The sequence below is a fragment of the Exophiala aquamarina genome (assembly GCF_000709125.1).
Source record: "Exophiala aquamarina CBS 119918 chromosome Unknown aczIA-supercont1.22, whole genome shotgun sequence".
Taxonomy (NCBI): Eukaryota; Fungi; Ascomycota; class Eurotiomycetes; order Chaetothyriales; family Herpotrichiellaceae; genus Exophiala; species Exophiala aquamarina.
The window spans coordinates 121111-137670 of NW_013550566.1; the positions used below are offsets into that span (position 1 = coordinate 121111).

General features: G+C 52.7%; 4 protein-coding genes across 4 annotated transcripts; 2 read left to right on the forward strand and 2 right to left on the reverse strand.

Annotated features, from left to right (window-relative positions):
• Nucleotides 1–543: 543 nt before the first annotated feature.
• Nucleotides 544–3076, reverse strand: A1O9_12263 (transketolase; the record flags this gene model as incomplete). Its single annotated transcript, XM_013398764.1, has 7 exons — nt 544–657; nt 705–2068; nt 2119–2413; nt 2466–2550; nt 2748–2841; nt 2902–2950; nt 3023–3076. 7 exons carry the CDS (start codon nt 3074–3076, stop codon nt 544–546), a joined length of 2055 nt encoding a protein of 684 aa, XP_013254218.1.
• A 1209-nt stretch (nt 3077–4285) lies between these two features.
• Nucleotides 4286–5350, reverse strand: A1O9_12264 (DNA-directed RNA polymerase II subunit RPB3; the record flags this gene model as incomplete). Its single annotated transcript, XM_013398765.1, has 2 exons — nt 4286–5212; nt 5267–5350. The coding sequence occupies 2 exons, from the start codon at nt 5348–5350 to the stop codon at nt 4286–4288; spliced, it is 1011 nt and encodes a 336-aa protein (XP_013254219.1).
• Nucleotides 5351–6378: 1028 nt separating this feature from the next.
• On the forward strand, nt 6379–8646 carry A1O9_12265 (uncharacterized protein; the record flags this gene model as incomplete). The annotated part of the gene is made up of 1 exon (XM_013398766.1): nt 6379–8646. One exon carries the CDS (start codon nt 6379–6381, stop codon nt 8644–8646), a length of 2268 nt encoding a protein of 755 aa, XP_013254220.1.
• Nucleotides 8647–14256: 5610 nt separating this feature from the next.
• A1O9_12266 (uncharacterized protein) lies at nt 14257–14911 on the forward strand (the record flags this gene model as incomplete). The annotated part of the gene is made up of 2 exons (XM_013398767.1): nt 14257–14409; nt 14468–14911. 2 exons carry the CDS (start codon nt 14257–14259, stop codon nt 14909–14911), a joined length of 597 nt encoding a protein of 198 aa, XP_013254221.1.
• Nucleotides 14912–16560: the final 1649 nt, after the last annotated feature.

A 16560-nucleotide genomic window follows, 5' to 3' on the forward strand; every position in this document is an offset into this window, starting at 1 on the left:
GACCTCCTGGTCCGCCTTGAGGATGGGTTGGGTGGGCTGCCTTTTCTCTGGGAAAAAGCCGTGTTACGCACTCCAGCTGCACTGTTGTACGGGATACCAGGGGGCCAGGGACAAAGCTACTATTAGCGAACCTGCATGAAACCAAATCTTTTTTTTTCCTTCGAGAGGTGCAAACTTTGACATACTACTTAGCCGCATGTGCCGTCGATCCTTGCCTCGACATGCTGAGTGGCCCACTCGCGAGTGAAAAAAATTCCCGAAGCCATCGCCCTGGCAGGTTTCAGCTGGAAAATTCAGGCCGCTGCTGATATAGATTCAAAGCCCAGCAAGGTGCAATGATCCAATGTTGTCAAAATTCTGGAATGGTGAAGTCGCTACATTTTCGTTTTTCGTCTATCTAATACCTATCAAGCTGATTGCACTTGGCCACGAGAAAGGTCGGTTGATTGGCAGATCCCCCAAGAATGCTTCAATGGTCCGTTGAATGCCTACTGCCTTGTCTTCTGCCATTCGCGATGTCACTCTACTGGTGATACTAGCTATTTAAATGAGTTGCTGGAAAGCACGGTTGACAGGCGACCGAGGCTTGAGTCCCTTGTAGAAGTCGACGGTCAATTTACCACGCTTAGCGATGCCCTCAGGTGTGAACTCGAATTTCTGTTCTGGGTTAATAAAACGATGCGAGAGGGGTCAGAGATACGAACCTTGTAAACCTCTAGGTAGGGGCCAGACGCGCCGAATCGGTTCAAACCAAATTGCTCATGCGAATATTTCTCCCATCCGAGCGTCGACATGACCTCAACAGAGAGAGATGGGATCCCATCGGGCAGGACACTGAGTTGATACTCCTTGGGTTGAGCATCAAACACTTCCCAACATGGCAATGACACGACACGAGCAGTGAGGTTGTGCTGATCCTTTAGAACCTTGATGGCCTCGATCGCAATAGCCACTTCAGAACCAGTTGATACGATGGTAAGATCGGCATTTTCTGCTTCCACGGCAACGTATCCGCCCTTGATAGCGTGTTCTATCGTGGAATTCTCGAGCTGTGGCAAATTTTGTCGAGTCAAGGCCAGAAGGGAGGGAGTACCAGTGGAAGTTAGGGCGCTGTAGTAAGCGGCAGATGTCTCGTTACCGTCGGCAGGTCTCCACACCTGGATGTTAGGCAGGGCTCGGAAGTGTGCCAAAGTTTCGATCGGTTGGTGAGTTGGGCCATCCTCACCCAGACCAATAGAGTCGTGGGTGGCGACCCAGATGACACGTTGATGCGACAGAGCAGACAGGCGAACAGCACCAGCTGCATATGAGACAAAGTTCAAGAATGTGCCACCGGCGGGAATGACCGTGCCGTAGGCAGAGAGACCATTCATGATGGCACCCATGGCATGCTCACGAACACCGTATCTAAGATAACGGCCAGTCCAATCTCCAATACCGAGAGATGGGGGTTGGAAGTCGACGGCATTCTTCCATCGGGTGTTGTTACTGCCTGTCAAATCAGCAGATCCCGACAACAGCTCGGGTAGGACTTCGTGAATGTCCTCCAGGACCTTCTCGGAGAGCTTGCGGGAGGCCACGGCGGCATCAGTAGGCTTGTAGACTGGCAACTTCTTTGCCCATCCTTCAGGCAGCTTCTTGGCCAGGCGCCGGGCGAGGTCCGCACCTAGCTCCTTGTGTTCACTCTGGTATTTCTTGAAGAGGTCATTCCATGCTTGCTCAGCGGCGGCACCTTCGGCGGCATGCTTGTTGTAAAGGTCATAGACCTCTTGCGGGACAACAAACGACTCCTCAGGATTGAAGCCGAATTTCTGCTTGACCTGTTTGGCATCATCGGCCTTGAGGGGGTTGCCGTGCACGCCACCCGTTCCCTGAAGCTTGGAACCGAATCCAATGGTGGTGGTCAGCTTAATCATGGAGGGTTTGTCCTTGACATCCTTGGCCTTTTGGATAGCAGCTTCGATGCCTTCGAGGTCGTGATCACCGTCCGCGACATGCTGGACATGCCAGCCATAAGCCTCGAAACGCTTCGACACATCCTCGGTGAATGCAACCTTGGTATCACCATCTACCGCAATTAGAAAAGCTCGGGGGGGGGGGGGTAAGTGTGTAGCTCACCGATGGAAATATGGTTGTCATCGTAGATGGCAATCAGGTTGCCTAATTGAAGATGGCCAGCTGTAGAAGCGGCCTCGCTAGCGACACCCTCCATGGCACAGCCATCACCAAAAAAGACGTAGGTGTGGTTATTGGAGAGTTCATAACCTGGTTTGTTGAAAACACCACCGGTATGAGCCTGGCCAATCGCAAGACCAACTGCGTTGGCGAAGCCTTGTCCGAGAGGGCCAGTGGTGACCTCGATACCAGGAGTGTCGTGAGCTTCGGGATGGCCAGGAGTGATGCTGTCGACTTGCTGTCTGGGGGTTAGCCAAAGGTATTTCGTAGGAGGGGAGGGGCGAGCATACTCGGAAGTTTTTCAAGTCGTCCAAGGTGACAGCGTAGCCAAAGAGGTGAAGGAGAGCGTACTGCAACATACATCCGTGACCGTTCCTGTCAATCTAGTCAGATTACTGTTGCACTGGAGGTTCGAGCAGATCGATATCGCTGTGAAACAATCATGGAGATGGGACATTGGTATTGCTGGCCGCCCCCTCTTTCTCTCCACGTCTATATTTCATTCTTGCCAGGAAGATTTGTGCTCAACTGCCACTGAGAGGAAGTAGGTGATGGGGCTCAGATAAACTCACGAGAGAACAAAGCGGTCGCGGTTGAGAAAGTCAGGGTTCTTGGGATTGAACGTCATGAACTTGTTGAATAGGACGTGGGCAACGGGTGCCATGCCTGGGAAGCATGGTGAGCAAATACTTGTGTGTGTATATCTGCTGGAGACATAGTACTTACCCATGGGGGCACCTGGGTGTCCACTGTTGGCCTTGAGGGTGGCATCGACCTAGGAGAAGAGAGATAAGTGTCTAGTCTAGTTGCCAGGAAAATGGCGGGATGGTGGGGTACAGGGACATACCGCAAGCAGTCGGATGGTGTTAATGGCCTTCCAGTCTAGATCGGAGTAACCCATGATTGCGGTTGATATAGCGAAATGAGAACGAAGAAGGGGAAACTTGAAGAGGAGATAGAAGAAAGAAGAGCGGTGATGTAGCTGGAGAGAGTCTGCGTGGTGCAGATGTTGAGAAATTTTATGGAGCACTGGCAGGTGCTTTCACTGCAGCGCTTCGGCTTCTGTTTTCTGCGGTCGCTCCTGCCTCTGCTTCTGTTGACGGGCGCGGGATGCGGGATGCTTGATTGAGCCTAATTACCCAATTGGAGCTGGCCAGTACACGCAGGTCGAGGGGTGGTCGATAGGGAAGGCGGGGCAGAATTGATGTCAGGGAGTGAGGTAATGAGGGCAACGGGAAAGCACGACCCAGGTAACCCGGAACCTAGAACCCGCTTGTGGGAGGGGCACTCCAGGGCAGAGGAGCAACGGCGGCTCTGGTTCAATGGCGAGATGTTCGGCGGCTGCTGGCTGCAATAGTTAATCAATACCTCTTACAGTACTCCGTAGACTGGAACTCCCTTGAAGAGACGGAGACCGGGTCACTCACGCTCTGTCCGGCGTTGTTTCACTCCCTCAGCCCGGTTTCAATTGTGTGTCGATGAGAAATTGCTGGATAAGGATACCCGTGATTCCCCGGCAGGTAGCTCTTCGCAACAATAAAAGGAAGAGCGTCAATGGGCTCATCAAAGGACAAAAAGTGGCATGACGCAAGCATAAGTACCTGTGCCCAAGCTACACTATTCGCCCTCAATCCATCATCTCAGACTTCACCCGCCAACCCAGTGGTAGTATCACGTCGATTACCCAAGCAATGCTCCATGCCTTGCTGACTACGTTTCGTGCAGCCCAGTCAACGCCCCGGCTCCCACTTGCCCATTTTAGTCGCCCGTCTGCCAGCTTGGCTCCAGGTCTATGGTGGTGATGGCGTCCTTCCAACGCAGAATCTTCCTCAGGATGTGACATTTTCAGTCTCGTACCCACAGTGTGACACCCTTTGGGTATTGGGCAGTATTCTGCGGCCATCCGTCATCTGCAAATCACCACTCGGCCTTCGATACTCCGTACTTTCCGCCGCCTCTGTGGTCCAAGCCTGAGCCTTCCTCAACCATGAACGCCTGCTCTAGTCGGAAAGAGCCGTCCTTATAACTCGAATATCGCCATCATGCAGACGCCTCGCTATGCCCGTCCAACGATAACTTTTCCCAATAAATCCGAATGCCGAATGGAAATTCAATAAGAGCCATACCCGCCTCCATAAGGTGTTGCTCCAAACGGAGTGGTTCCGCCGACTGGCGCTCGACCATAGCTAGAGTATGCCCCATTCGCCGGAGCGGGCTCGTATCCATCTGGACTTCCACCGCCGTTGATGCCATCCATGCCCGCAGCATCTGCACCGCCCAGAACTCGGATGGTCTCCGCCAGCTTTTTCTGGATCACGTCGATGCCGCCCCGGACGATATCGTCTGGCTCCAGGGTTCCGATCCCCTCAATATCAAAGAAGAACGCACTAGGTACCGCATCGGGGTCAAACGCCGCGTCTGCAGCCGAATCGTCACCTTCCCAGTTGGCATTGCGCTCGTCCACAGGCCATTCTGACTTTGCGTCCGTTTCGTACCAGTAGTCAACGTGCCGTAGCTTGTTGTTCGGGTCGTATTCGAAGCCCACCGCCGAAGTAGGCGCCCACTTTGCGTGCTCTTTAGCAATCCCCTTCTTCGCGATACACTCTAGCTCAATCTCTTGACCCTGTCTGAGTTTGGCTATCAATGGTCCGGTGCCATTAGCATCTCGGAAGATTGGCTGGCCAATCGAGTCCTGACGAGGGTTTGTGATCATCAAGTCGCGGGCGTACACGTTCATGGTGCCGGCCTGCGTGCACTTGACGTGCAGGCGCAAAATGACGGAGCAGGCATCGCAGTGGTCATCACACTGGTCGCAGTCCCTTGTATACTGCAATAAATCACCAACTCCTTTACTGAAAAGCGGGATCAGTCCAAGGCGGTGTGAAAGGTATTCGTCAGGCAGGACAGAAGAGTTGGTGGAAATATCGACAAGATCGATGGAGATGGTAGGAATCTCAGCAAGAATTGCGCGACGTAGAGAGTTGGCCACGCCCAAAGAGCATGATTGGAGGACAAAATCTACTCGATCTTGTTCGACCTGTCGCGTGGTAAGTTGCAATCGAGAAGAAACTCAGGACCGGATGTAGCTCACTTCTCTCACGGTGACCTTGGGTCCTGACGATTCGACGCCGTCCATAGCATCATCAGCGTAGCCATTATAGCCGGTGAAGGCCATTTTCGCCTGGTAGTTGGACTGAATCAAGACGACTTCATCCGCTCACCTTCCAAAAGATAGGTTATGGTCGCCAACAATGATTGGTATGTCAGGTTAAGCGGAACCACGAGTTGTTCAGGACCTCGATTCTTTTTGCCGCATGCCTGCGCTAGGATGGAGGTCTTGGCACACGTGACCAGGGCGTTCCCTCTGCCACGCACTAGCCACCATAGTCCTGGAGTACAAGTGATGGAATTGCCTGTCGCTAGTGGCTTTGGACATGTGACCTCACCTCCATCGTCAAGAGCTTCGCTTCTCTGCGTGTACAGGCTCAATTACTGAGACTTTTCCATACCAAGATCGTAGATGTTACAGCGACTCTACGTAACTGCCAACGTCGTTAAGGTTGGCTTTGATACCTGAGCCGCGTCTAAGGAAAGAAGATCCCAGCTTGCTGGTTCGGGCAGTGTGCGTCACTGCATTAGTGATAATATCGGTAGTCGCTCGTAGACCGCAATTAATGTCCTACTACTAGCTAGTGAGCTATTAGTGGGCCATTAGTGACCTACTAGCAGCAAGTCACCTAGTGGTAAGGGTTAAATCTTCGGTTAGTAGAATGCTAGTTGTCCTAGCTTGCAAGCAGGCCTCCGATTTCCGCTCGACACTAGCACCTATTGGGACTGTACGAGTATGCCTCCACAATAGTATTGCAAAGCCCAGCCTCCTTCGACATCTAGGTTTTGTTTTCCAAGGAGTTTGTTCTGAACGGACGATGCGCATATACTATCAGGCCCTGGTCTGACTCTCCGTTTTCTGGCCAGTCTTTACCTCCATGCACCTTTTCGATTTGACTTGTGTGTGAGAGGTCTGCTCGTGGCCACATCGCATCGCTCTCCTCATGATCGGATTTGTATTCTAGGTATCAGCCTGACTAGATCTCAGCAGCTGGCTTCTAGTTATTCCACTCCATCATTCCCTGCGTGAAAATTGCGGTTTTGCCCTTCAGCCAATGTCTAAGGACAGCGGGTTAAGACTCGCCAGCAGGGCGGATGGCCACATCCGGACGATGGCTCAACTACCTCCTTGTTGGCCTTCACTGTCTTTCTTCACTTGCGTTCGCTCAGTTTCCTCCACGTATCACTAATGATACTGTAATCACCCTTCCGTCGCCCATCAACCCAAACATCACAATAGCATACAAAAGTGTGCCCGTCGGGACATGCACCACGGTCTTCCGCACTCAGAAGCAATATTCAGGCTACATCACATTGCCACCAGATGTCCTAGACCCCAGTCAAGGTAATTACACCATCAACACATTCTTCTGGTTCATCGAGGCCAGACAGCTACCAGAATCTGCTCCATTGACCATTTTTATCAATGGCGGTCCGGGATCTAGCAGTATGGTTGGGTTGTTTCAGGAGGTTGGCCCATGCCAGGTAGTCGAGATCTCCAACGGTCTACTAGGTACTGTTGCTCGAGATTGGGGTTGGGACCGTCGCAGCAATATCATATTCATTGACCAGCCTGTCCAGGTTGGGTTTTCCTACGACACTGCTACCAATGCCTCGCTCAATCTGTTAGATGAGTCCATTCTGATTCCGCCTGGTCCAAGACCTCTCACACAACCAGAGTTCACCTTCCTCAATGGAACCTTTGGCTCTGGAAACCCATCATTCACAGCCAACACTTCGCAAATCGCGGCACAGTCAATTTGGCATTTTCTACAAACCTTCTTAACATCCTTTCCGGAATACAACACCGCCATGCGAGTTCAGGCGAAAGAACCAGTTGCAGAAGTGCATCTCTTCACTGAGAGCTATGGAGGGAAATATGGACCGGCTGTTGGTTCTTTCTTCAAATCCCAAAATGATCGTCGGCAGAATGATATTGATTTTGCCAACCAAACTATTGAGGTAGATCTCAGTTCTCTGGGCATTATAAATGGTTGGATCGACCTACTTACTCAAGCTCCCTTCCACCCTCGATTCGCGTACGAAAATACATATGGAATCGAGGCTATTTCACAGCTTCAACAGCTAAATGCCCTGAGCGCATTCAGGGGTGACAACGGCTGTCAACAACTGACACTCAATTGCCGAGCCCTAGCCACTACCCTTGATCCACTTGGCGACGGAGGCGTGGAGCAAGTGAATGCTGCCTGTTCCGAGGCTCAGTATCTTTGTCAAACTCGGATCGTTGGGCCGTACACCATATCAAATCGATCGATATACGATATCTCTCAGGGTATGCTTGACTCTTTTCCTCGGTCTCTGTATCTTGAGTATTTAAATCAAGCTTCTGTACAAAATGCCATTGGAGTTCCGGTCAATTATACTCAGGACTCGATGGCTGTGTTCACAGCATTCAACGCGACAGGCGACTATGCTCGCAGCGGGATCGTGGCCGACCTTGTTGACCTTCTCGTCTCTGGCGTGAAAGTTGCTCTCATCTACGGTGACCGGGATTACATATGCAATTGGCTCGGAGGGGAAGAGGTCTCTTTCGCCATAGCAGGTGCTGCAGGCCCTTCATATCTACCCTGGTACTCTTCCGGCTATGCACCCATTGTGGCCAACGCTTCGTACGTCGGCGGTGTAGTTCGCCAATTTGGAAACCTGAGTTTCAGTCGAATCTACGATGCCGGTCACCTGGTTCCTGCATACCAGCCAGAAACAATGTTCACGGTGTTTGCTCGAATCATAGCGGGTACAGACATTGGCACAGGCAACCTCGTTGACTTAGCAACGTTTGCCTCAAGTGGGGATCTCAATTCAACGCATTTAAATTCTGCTCCCGCAATGGCGGCGCCAACGTGTTACCTGCGTGCCATGAATTCAACCTGTCAGACTGACCAAAAGAATGTGGTCGCAAACAACGCTGGGGTCATCATCAACGGCGTCTTATATGATCATCCTACAGACTGGCATCCTCCGGGAGCTGACGCAACAACGATGGCTGGGGTCCCAGGCACAGCACCGCCGAGCATGTTCACAAGCGCTCCACCCTTTCCCATGCCATCCGATAATTCCAGCAACACTCTAAGCACGAGAAGCAGCCAGACTATGAGTAGTTCGGCTCCCCTGACGGCTACAGTCACCACGAGCACCCCCAGCCTTCCAACCGGCGTGTATACCGCAACCGGCGTACCGCCGACCTCCAGCAACCCAAGCCCTTCTAGTGCTGCATCTGCAAGACACGGCCCGTCTCGGTTCATGCTTCACCTTGACAGTCCGGCAGCTGTGAAGCTACGCAAGCTTTACCTACAAGGGGTCGCTCATGTTCTGGGCGTTTTCTACGCTGGTTTGTTGTTCTAACCAGCAAGCAAGCCGACCATTGTCAGAGACCGGCCTCTCCGGTCGCAGCGTCGACGAGCGAGGACACATAATGATGAATGAAATAAGAGGGAACTTGTACTATCAGCAAACAACAATGATAGTTTCGGAGGTAATGAGAACAAGAATGAGCCCAACGAGTAAAACGATGCATGCCTGAGCCCCGGAAGAGAAAGGAGTACACACCCTGTGGTCAAAGTGGCAGGCCACTCAAAGAGAATACATTAGCAATGAGCGTAGTAACCCGCGCCAAAAGGTTACGCATGTGCCGAGACATGCTTATGCCCAAAGCGCGAAAGAGTACAAACAATGAAGTATAGAATAATCTGCTCAATAACGGTCTGTCAACTCTGCGTGCAGGGTGTCCGTGCAGGCAGGCAAGGTAGTGTAGAGTTCTCAACTCAGTAGGAAGTCCTAGCTCCAAGAAGCTTGATTTGTCATTATGATAGAACACCAAGAGAGGCACTGAAAGCCACGAGGCGCACTCGGTCCGGGCGTCGAAAGCCACTCGACCTACCAGGCTGCATTTCGCGAGACTACAACACAGCATGGACATGACACCAGCCTTCCAAGTTCCAACCAAGGCGGATGTGTCAGGCTCGATCACATCACACGCTCGGAGCATACTGCAGCAGGGTTTATGGAATTTGCATCTGCATTCTGGACTCAGCGGGAGTGTTGCAAGACTCTCCTGCCGTTTCGACCCTGTGCCATACTCAGTCAGTTGTTTCGATTCTCAACATCGTATGTCAGGCGGGTCCGATGTTGGTAGTACTGTCGTGCAGGGGAAGCATGACAGAGGCCTAGGTACTGTTTGATAGCCATGCATGCTATCAGTGCTGACTGTCAATCAGATTCCCGGTAACCCCAATCCTGTTGGCTACGAGCAAGCGCTTTTCTAATGTCGCCTGAGTCAGTATCGCGCCATGACAGTCGTCTCAGTCAGTGTCGCGACGGCCGATGTGGGAGAGCGTGCTGCCACGATGAGCGTGGCAATGGCACGAGTTTCGGTCTGACTGTGGCGCTCCGGTCATTATCATCTTTTAGCACAGTTACATACAATCCTCCTTAGCTTGCGGAGATATACGGGCGGTGAAGAAAGAACAGCCCGAATATTGGCCGAGAGAAGGTTGCAAGAAACCAAAGATAAGACCAAAGGTATTTGAAGACTCGGCCGTCAGCTGCGTCGGGAAACGACTAGGAGGATGTTACGAGAGAATCCTGCACGGTGCCTTTTCAAGGGGCCGTATCGCAAAGAAGGAGCAATAAGAACTGGCCCGTAATAGTCGTAGCCGGCTAGGCGCGCATATGCCTTTGCTCGGGGAATTGCAACTCTCGGCCTTGTCTGGACATGCGTTGGATGTTGCTCAGGCCTCAGAGTCAGGCTTCGGAGCTGTATTTACATATCTTGCGTCGATCCGATGGAGTCAAGGGTACGCACCTTCCTGGGTATCTAAGAAGCGCGGTAGGTAGGGCAGTCAAACACCAAGTTTGCGGTATTCATGAATACGGACTCATGGGTCACCCGCCGACAACTTGGTTCGAAGTCGTGTACAAGTCGTGCCTCGAGCTCCGTCGACACTTTTGGGGGTTGTATTCATTGATGCAGCTTCTTTTGCTTACAACCAATTGGCCTGGATTCTGTAGCAAACATCTAGGTACGTCCCGCTAGGCTGAATGGTCAAGAGGCATGGAGCTTGATACCACGTGCCGCAGGGCCTGAGTTGAACGAGTCAAATCACGACCGTTCTCCCAGACGCTACCATATGCTGCGCAAGAGGTTCGTACACAATGATGAAGCAAGTTGAGACGTCCGAGCCTGCAAGGAACGAACAACATAGAGATCGATTGTGCGGGGATGCTTGACAGCAATGCCTGCATGCTGGAGGAGTGAATTGGGCTGCTGTCTATTTGAGGCCAAGGGGACTGGCTAGGTTTCTGCTTGGAGATCAGTCTCATCATCATTAAGGTGCAGAACCCGCCACTCCTTACATGTGTCGCAAAATCATTTCCCCAGATAAAAGAAGGCTGAAAGACTCATATCCAGGGCCTAAAAAAAGGGCAGGACGAGAGCTCGAGACGCTCTCTTGCGGGAACCGATGAATGATGACTGAGGATGTACACCGATCCTGCATCAAAGGGCTTCAACTGGCTTCAACTGGTATGGTCAGTCTCGGTCCTCTCGTCAAAGTGACGATTCCATTATGCTTCACAAAGATCGTAAACTCATCCTCGATGATAGGACAGTACATAATGTATCCATACGTATTTTGTATCTCTCTAAAGTAGCTTTACAAGAAGGACAAGACCAGGGAGACCTCAGCAGAGATGTGCTCAGACGCTAGGCGAACTGGTGTCAATTCTTTGTAAGTGGCCTGCCGGGTTCCAAGTCGGCGAACTTGGCTGTTGCTACAAGCTTGTCTTTGAAGAGAAACTTGGGCGGTCAGGGCTTCGCTTGAGTGGCTTCTGAAACTAGATATGACAGGGTATTTTCGCAAGCGGCAAGACTGACATCAAAGGTGAGAATCCCAGGATGCTTGCTCGGGCTTACCCAGCATCCGGCGCCAGGTCGAAGTTCCATAGCCCTGGACCTCGCGGCGTTTTGGGAAGGAGATAGATCATGTCAACGAGTAAGGAGAAAGGATAGCTTACGATGGGCTCATAATGAGCAGGAGATCGGGGTTGATGGCCAGGAGTATTCGTCCACCCCGAACCTCTTGTGCAATTGCTTCAGGCGGTCTGATCCACTGATCCTGAACGCTGCTGAGTTAGAAAGCACCACGCAGCATCATCCCACGGAGTCCGGTCCGAGGTGGTGCCCCTTTAAAGGCTAAAGCTTCGCGCAGGCTCTGCTCTTATTAGAAATTTGCCGCTCCTTACATGGGGCGTCACTTTTAGGCCGGGTTCAAGTGCGTGGCCATCGAGGGCCAACTTCCAGATGTACCACGAGTTAAATTTGGTGTTAGTGCGTGTTGTGACAAGAGTTGAAGCAGCGACATTCTCCAAAAGGGGTAGCTCTTAATTCCGCTTTTATTGACGGGGTAGTAACTACTCGTAGAATTCACGAGAAGAATTCTGCATCCGCAGGAGAGTGCTTGTTCTCTGGGAACTAGTCAACTTCTACCTAACTAGGTAGCAGGTGTCTCGGGAAAAGACACCCAGATTGAAATGCTCAGACAAGAAGGTACGATGACATGATCCCCACGGGAAGGATTCGAGTTGACGGGCTCTCGTTATTTTAGTACCTTGCAAAATGACTTCACGCGGATCTCGATCGCCGCTTTAGAGCACTCGTTTCGAAATGAAGGAGGGACAAGGCTGTCTGCAGTAATCGCCAATTGTCACGATTCCTTGTGAATCAGATGTTTTGATGGCGAGAATGGACGACCAGAGGCAGGTCCACATGATGCGGCGATAGATATTGGTGGAGGGTAGGTTGTGCAACAAGTGTACGGAGTACAGGACGGAGTAATCAAAAGTTTACCCATGCCACCCATGTCCTATCCGTGGTGGAACAGTAAGATAACAGTCAGCAGGAATGATGATGCCGAGACCCTAAAAGGGGAAACAGTGCGGATGGATTGGTCACACTCGCACGAAGCCTCACTCGGTGCGAGGTCAGAAAGGATGGAGGCGAAGGAATCAAGAGGCACCAGACCCACCACGCCAAAAGGGGAGTATGTGGTAAGCAGCCTGTGTCGAGGGTGAGGGTGGGGTGATTTGGTGATTTGTGTGTGTGCGAAAAAAGACGAGAAGTCAGGCCCAAAGGAGAATAGATGCCAAGGATGAGAATGACGTGGGGGGTGGGGCGATGGGCGATGAAACGGAAAGAATGACATTGCACGTCGCGACCGAGGAGGGAAGCAGCCACGGAGTTGAGCCTGAGCATCCGGCGGCCGCCCCCTAGACGCTAGGACCAGACTGGCAAGCGGCTTGCAGCTGTGGTCGCGAGTCGCGCGTCGCGACTCGGTGCTGGTAGTTACTGGCCAGAGGCGCCACTGCCTCGAGTGCAGTTTGTCCGTCGTATCCGCACGAGCAGGAGCACTGGGACCTGCTGTTATGTAAGAAATTGCTAATCCACCCACTTCCCAGCCGCCAAATCCTTTCCTCTTTTCTATCCTCCTTTTCTCTGCCATTTCTGGCATTACCTAAGACCACTTTGCAGTTCGCAGCTTCGACGCCTGAGGCAGCCTCCTCGTACTTCGTACACTTCTTGTTCGGTCTCACGCGGTCTCCCTGCTGACTACTCTTTCCATCCTCTTCATCTATTCTGCATTCTGTCGCTCTGAGTCTGCACCCCGCGGCGCCTTGACAAAGCATCCTCCTCCCTGACTACCACTCGTACTGCCGACGAGGGACTGCGGACTATACCGCGGATTACTCGGTAGGGTCTGTTTGCCAAAGCATGCAACCCGCCCTCGCGCCTCGTACCACCACCACCGCCTCCACAACAACAACAACACCAACAACAACAATTACTTCTCCCTCTGCTCCTCCGCCTGCTCTCGCTCCCACCACTACTTCCACTTCCATCATGCCTCAGGTAAGCAACAAAGTCACTCAAGCTTCCCTCGCTGCCTCAAACCCCCTGCCAGTCGGACGCCTGCTCCTCCGCCCATTCCTCCGCGTCTCTCTCTGGTTGCGCGTTCACCTCTCCGCCAATGATTGGCCCCAATGCATCGTCGAAGCCCTTCGGCTGACCGATCATCTCTGGCCGGGGCCTGCATACACCTCCCAAGCAAGTGGTCGACTCGGTACCTGGCTGCTGCACCTCTTCGCCTCCTACTCCTCCTTCTTCCTATCCTTCTATTTTCAGCGTAATTGTTGCGGCAAGTGTTCTGACCCGTTTAAGCAACAGGACCCTCTCACAGCCGAGCACCGTACGTATAGTAATCCCCGACCCACCCTTTCACTGTCTCCGCCTCTGCCTCTGCATCTGCCTTCAGGCGGCTCTACCGAACACTCCATACCGGCCCTGCTGAGGACGAGACTTCAGGCCTGCCAATCCCTCCGTCTGGGTCTCTGACTGTTCTCGCCTCTTACTGCTGCTGCTCTTGCCCTGACTCCTCCTACTCCTACTCCCCTGCTCCCTGCCCCACTACTGCCCGTTGCCAGTCGCCGATCCCGTCCGCAGTACGCCGTACTGTTACCTCTCAATACCGTATCGGCAATCCTGCAGCCCCGTCATTCCAAAGTCCCTCGCCCATCCTCATCTTAAGGCTGCTGCATCATTCATCGAGTACCTAATTACAAGGGTACCACCCCCATCCTCGTCCTCGCACTCCATCACAGTTCACACTTACCTATCTAATCTACTAAATACATATACCCTCCCGCCATCACCTTGTTTCTCCAGCCTGGTCTATCCTGCCTTGCTGGTCGCTTGCTTCTTGTCTTTGTGCCTTCTCCCAAGTTCAACCTGTGTGCCCTGTCCACACAACCACACCACCACCCACCGGCATCCCCCACACCACCATGACATCTATTACTCAGCTGTTATCTCCATGGCCTGTCTCTAAGCATTCAATAGTTTTGCGAGAGCAACATTATCCTCCACCACAATCATCCGCTCTTCCCGAGCACATTGACCCAATGTCCCAACAACCTTCCTCACCCAATGACCCCAACGACAACGTAACTGGAAGTGCCGAGAGCGATGGCGGCGACAATGGAGATGGCCGTAAAGGTTACGGCAAACGCGAGTTGAGCACGAGCAAGAGAGCAGCCCAGAACCGTGCAGCTCAAGTATGTATCTTTCCTCACTTATCCCCTCTTCCACCGTGGCTGACCAATCCCCTTCCAGAGAGCATTCCGCCAACGTAAAGAGGGTTATATCAAGAAGCTCGAGGAGCAGGTTCGGGACTATCAAGTTCTAAGCGAAAACTTTAAAGCCGTGCAAGCCGAGAACTACCAGTTGCGTGACTATATCATCAATCTTCAATCACGGTTACTAGAATCACAAGGCGAAGTACCACCTCCGCCCAGCAATGTCGATGGACTCCAGCCGGGCAAAGCAGGCCCTTCGACACAACCGGGAACCCTACCTCGACTTTCCGAGCTCGGCGCTGTGGCCCAAATTCAAGATGGTATGCACCATGATTCTCATCGCAGTGGATATCCCGATCCTACCTATTCAGAAGCATCAGGTGTCAAGCGCGCCAGGACTGGTTCTTCAGAGATGACTCCATCTCAAGCCGCATTGCAGGGACCAACCATCTTGTCACAGGCATCTACGGGCGCACGATAGATCTGTACTTACGATGATGGAACGGTGGTCAAAATACTGGTCCTGGTGGCACGGCGTTTCATACCGCATTTCTAAGTGGCGTTACCTGGCGGAGAACATGACCCTTCACTGGATGGTGATGTATTGAACACGATTGGATCGGGCGTTAAGGCTTGGGCTACATGGAAACCATACGGATATGCCATCGAGACAGAGTCCTCCTCTGAGACACTCAACGGGTGTTGAACGATGACACAACACAGCTACTGACGGACCCGAAGAGGTTCATGTCTAGTAGCGTCGGACGCCGAGTGGGAGGCAATACGGAGTGCTGTGGACAGAGCACAACCTGCTGCGAGGGTGCAAGCATGAGGCACGCAAGGGACGCCCGCCTGAGGACTCCCGGCCTCGGTGCGATGGGATGTTATGTACTAGTGATTATGAATACTGATGTCGATTCCATGCCTGACCGAGGAGAGCACAGCCAAAAAGCAGGCAGCTCAGCATGAAGACCGGCTCTCACTTACTCCTGCAACGATGTTCCTCGCACGGAGCGCGTAGCTTGAGACCAGCTGTCTGTTTGGAGGGATTTACTCTTTGGCTAGGTGATCCTTAACTCCGAGCGAGCCAAGGCACGAGTCCCTCCCCAGCTCATGTCCACCTGCTCCGGTCCATGTGTATTAGTGATCACACACCTGTCAAACCAATCATGCGTTGTGGGAGGATCATCAAGCCTCGTTTGAAGGCATGCTACGCCTAGTCCCAGTGGGGCAGGCCGCAGTACGGATACGCGCGCGGAATGGCCGGTGCATGAGAGAGAGACTCCATTGCCAGCCATCCTTGTCCATGCGCTGTGCATGAACGTCTTGAAGCACCCGTCCGAGTACATGCGGAGGACCTCAGATGGCCGTGGTCCCGAGTCCGCTGTACCTTGACCACCACTTGATCAGTATCTCTTAGCTAAGCGAGGATGTGCGGCGTCGGCCCACACGGGCGCCCATCCTCCTCGGGCGCCCGTGGCCCCTCGTGAGTCGTGATGCAAACCACACGAGACGACAATGCTATCATCCCACGGGCTAGCCATGCGAGGACGAGGACGAGGACGTTCAATGCCCTTCCCCTTCCCCCTCCCCGTGCCCGAGGGCTGCCCGGAGGATTTTGAGTCTTCGAGATCGTGGTTCGATATTGGTCTTGGTCCCCCAAGATCCTTGCCTTTTCCAGGTACTTTTGAGGCCCGAAGCGCCCTTGTGCCGGCAATAGCATAGAATCGGTCCTCCAGGCCATCTGAACTGGAACGCTTGCATAACATACGGAGGACAAGCACTTGATCTTGATCTGGGCAAACATGCGATACCAACGACGCTCCCATTGGCCTGAATCTGTCCGCCTACAACAGACGAGAGCCGACTTGACTGTACGAGTGGGCACTCGACACCCATGCCACGATGATGGCTGTGTAAGATCTACAGTACGTAGTCACGCCCTTCCATCCCAAAGATTCAACATCCTATACATTCCCACCCTCAATGTAGGAATGTGTTTCGCCATGGTGCCAATTCTGATCCTTCTCGTGCACAATCCGACCCGTGCCCGTCAGGCCGACCGACGGAAATATCGTTTGTAGATTGATCACTCCTCATCCCTTGGATCCTAGTGGGGCCCGAGGGAAT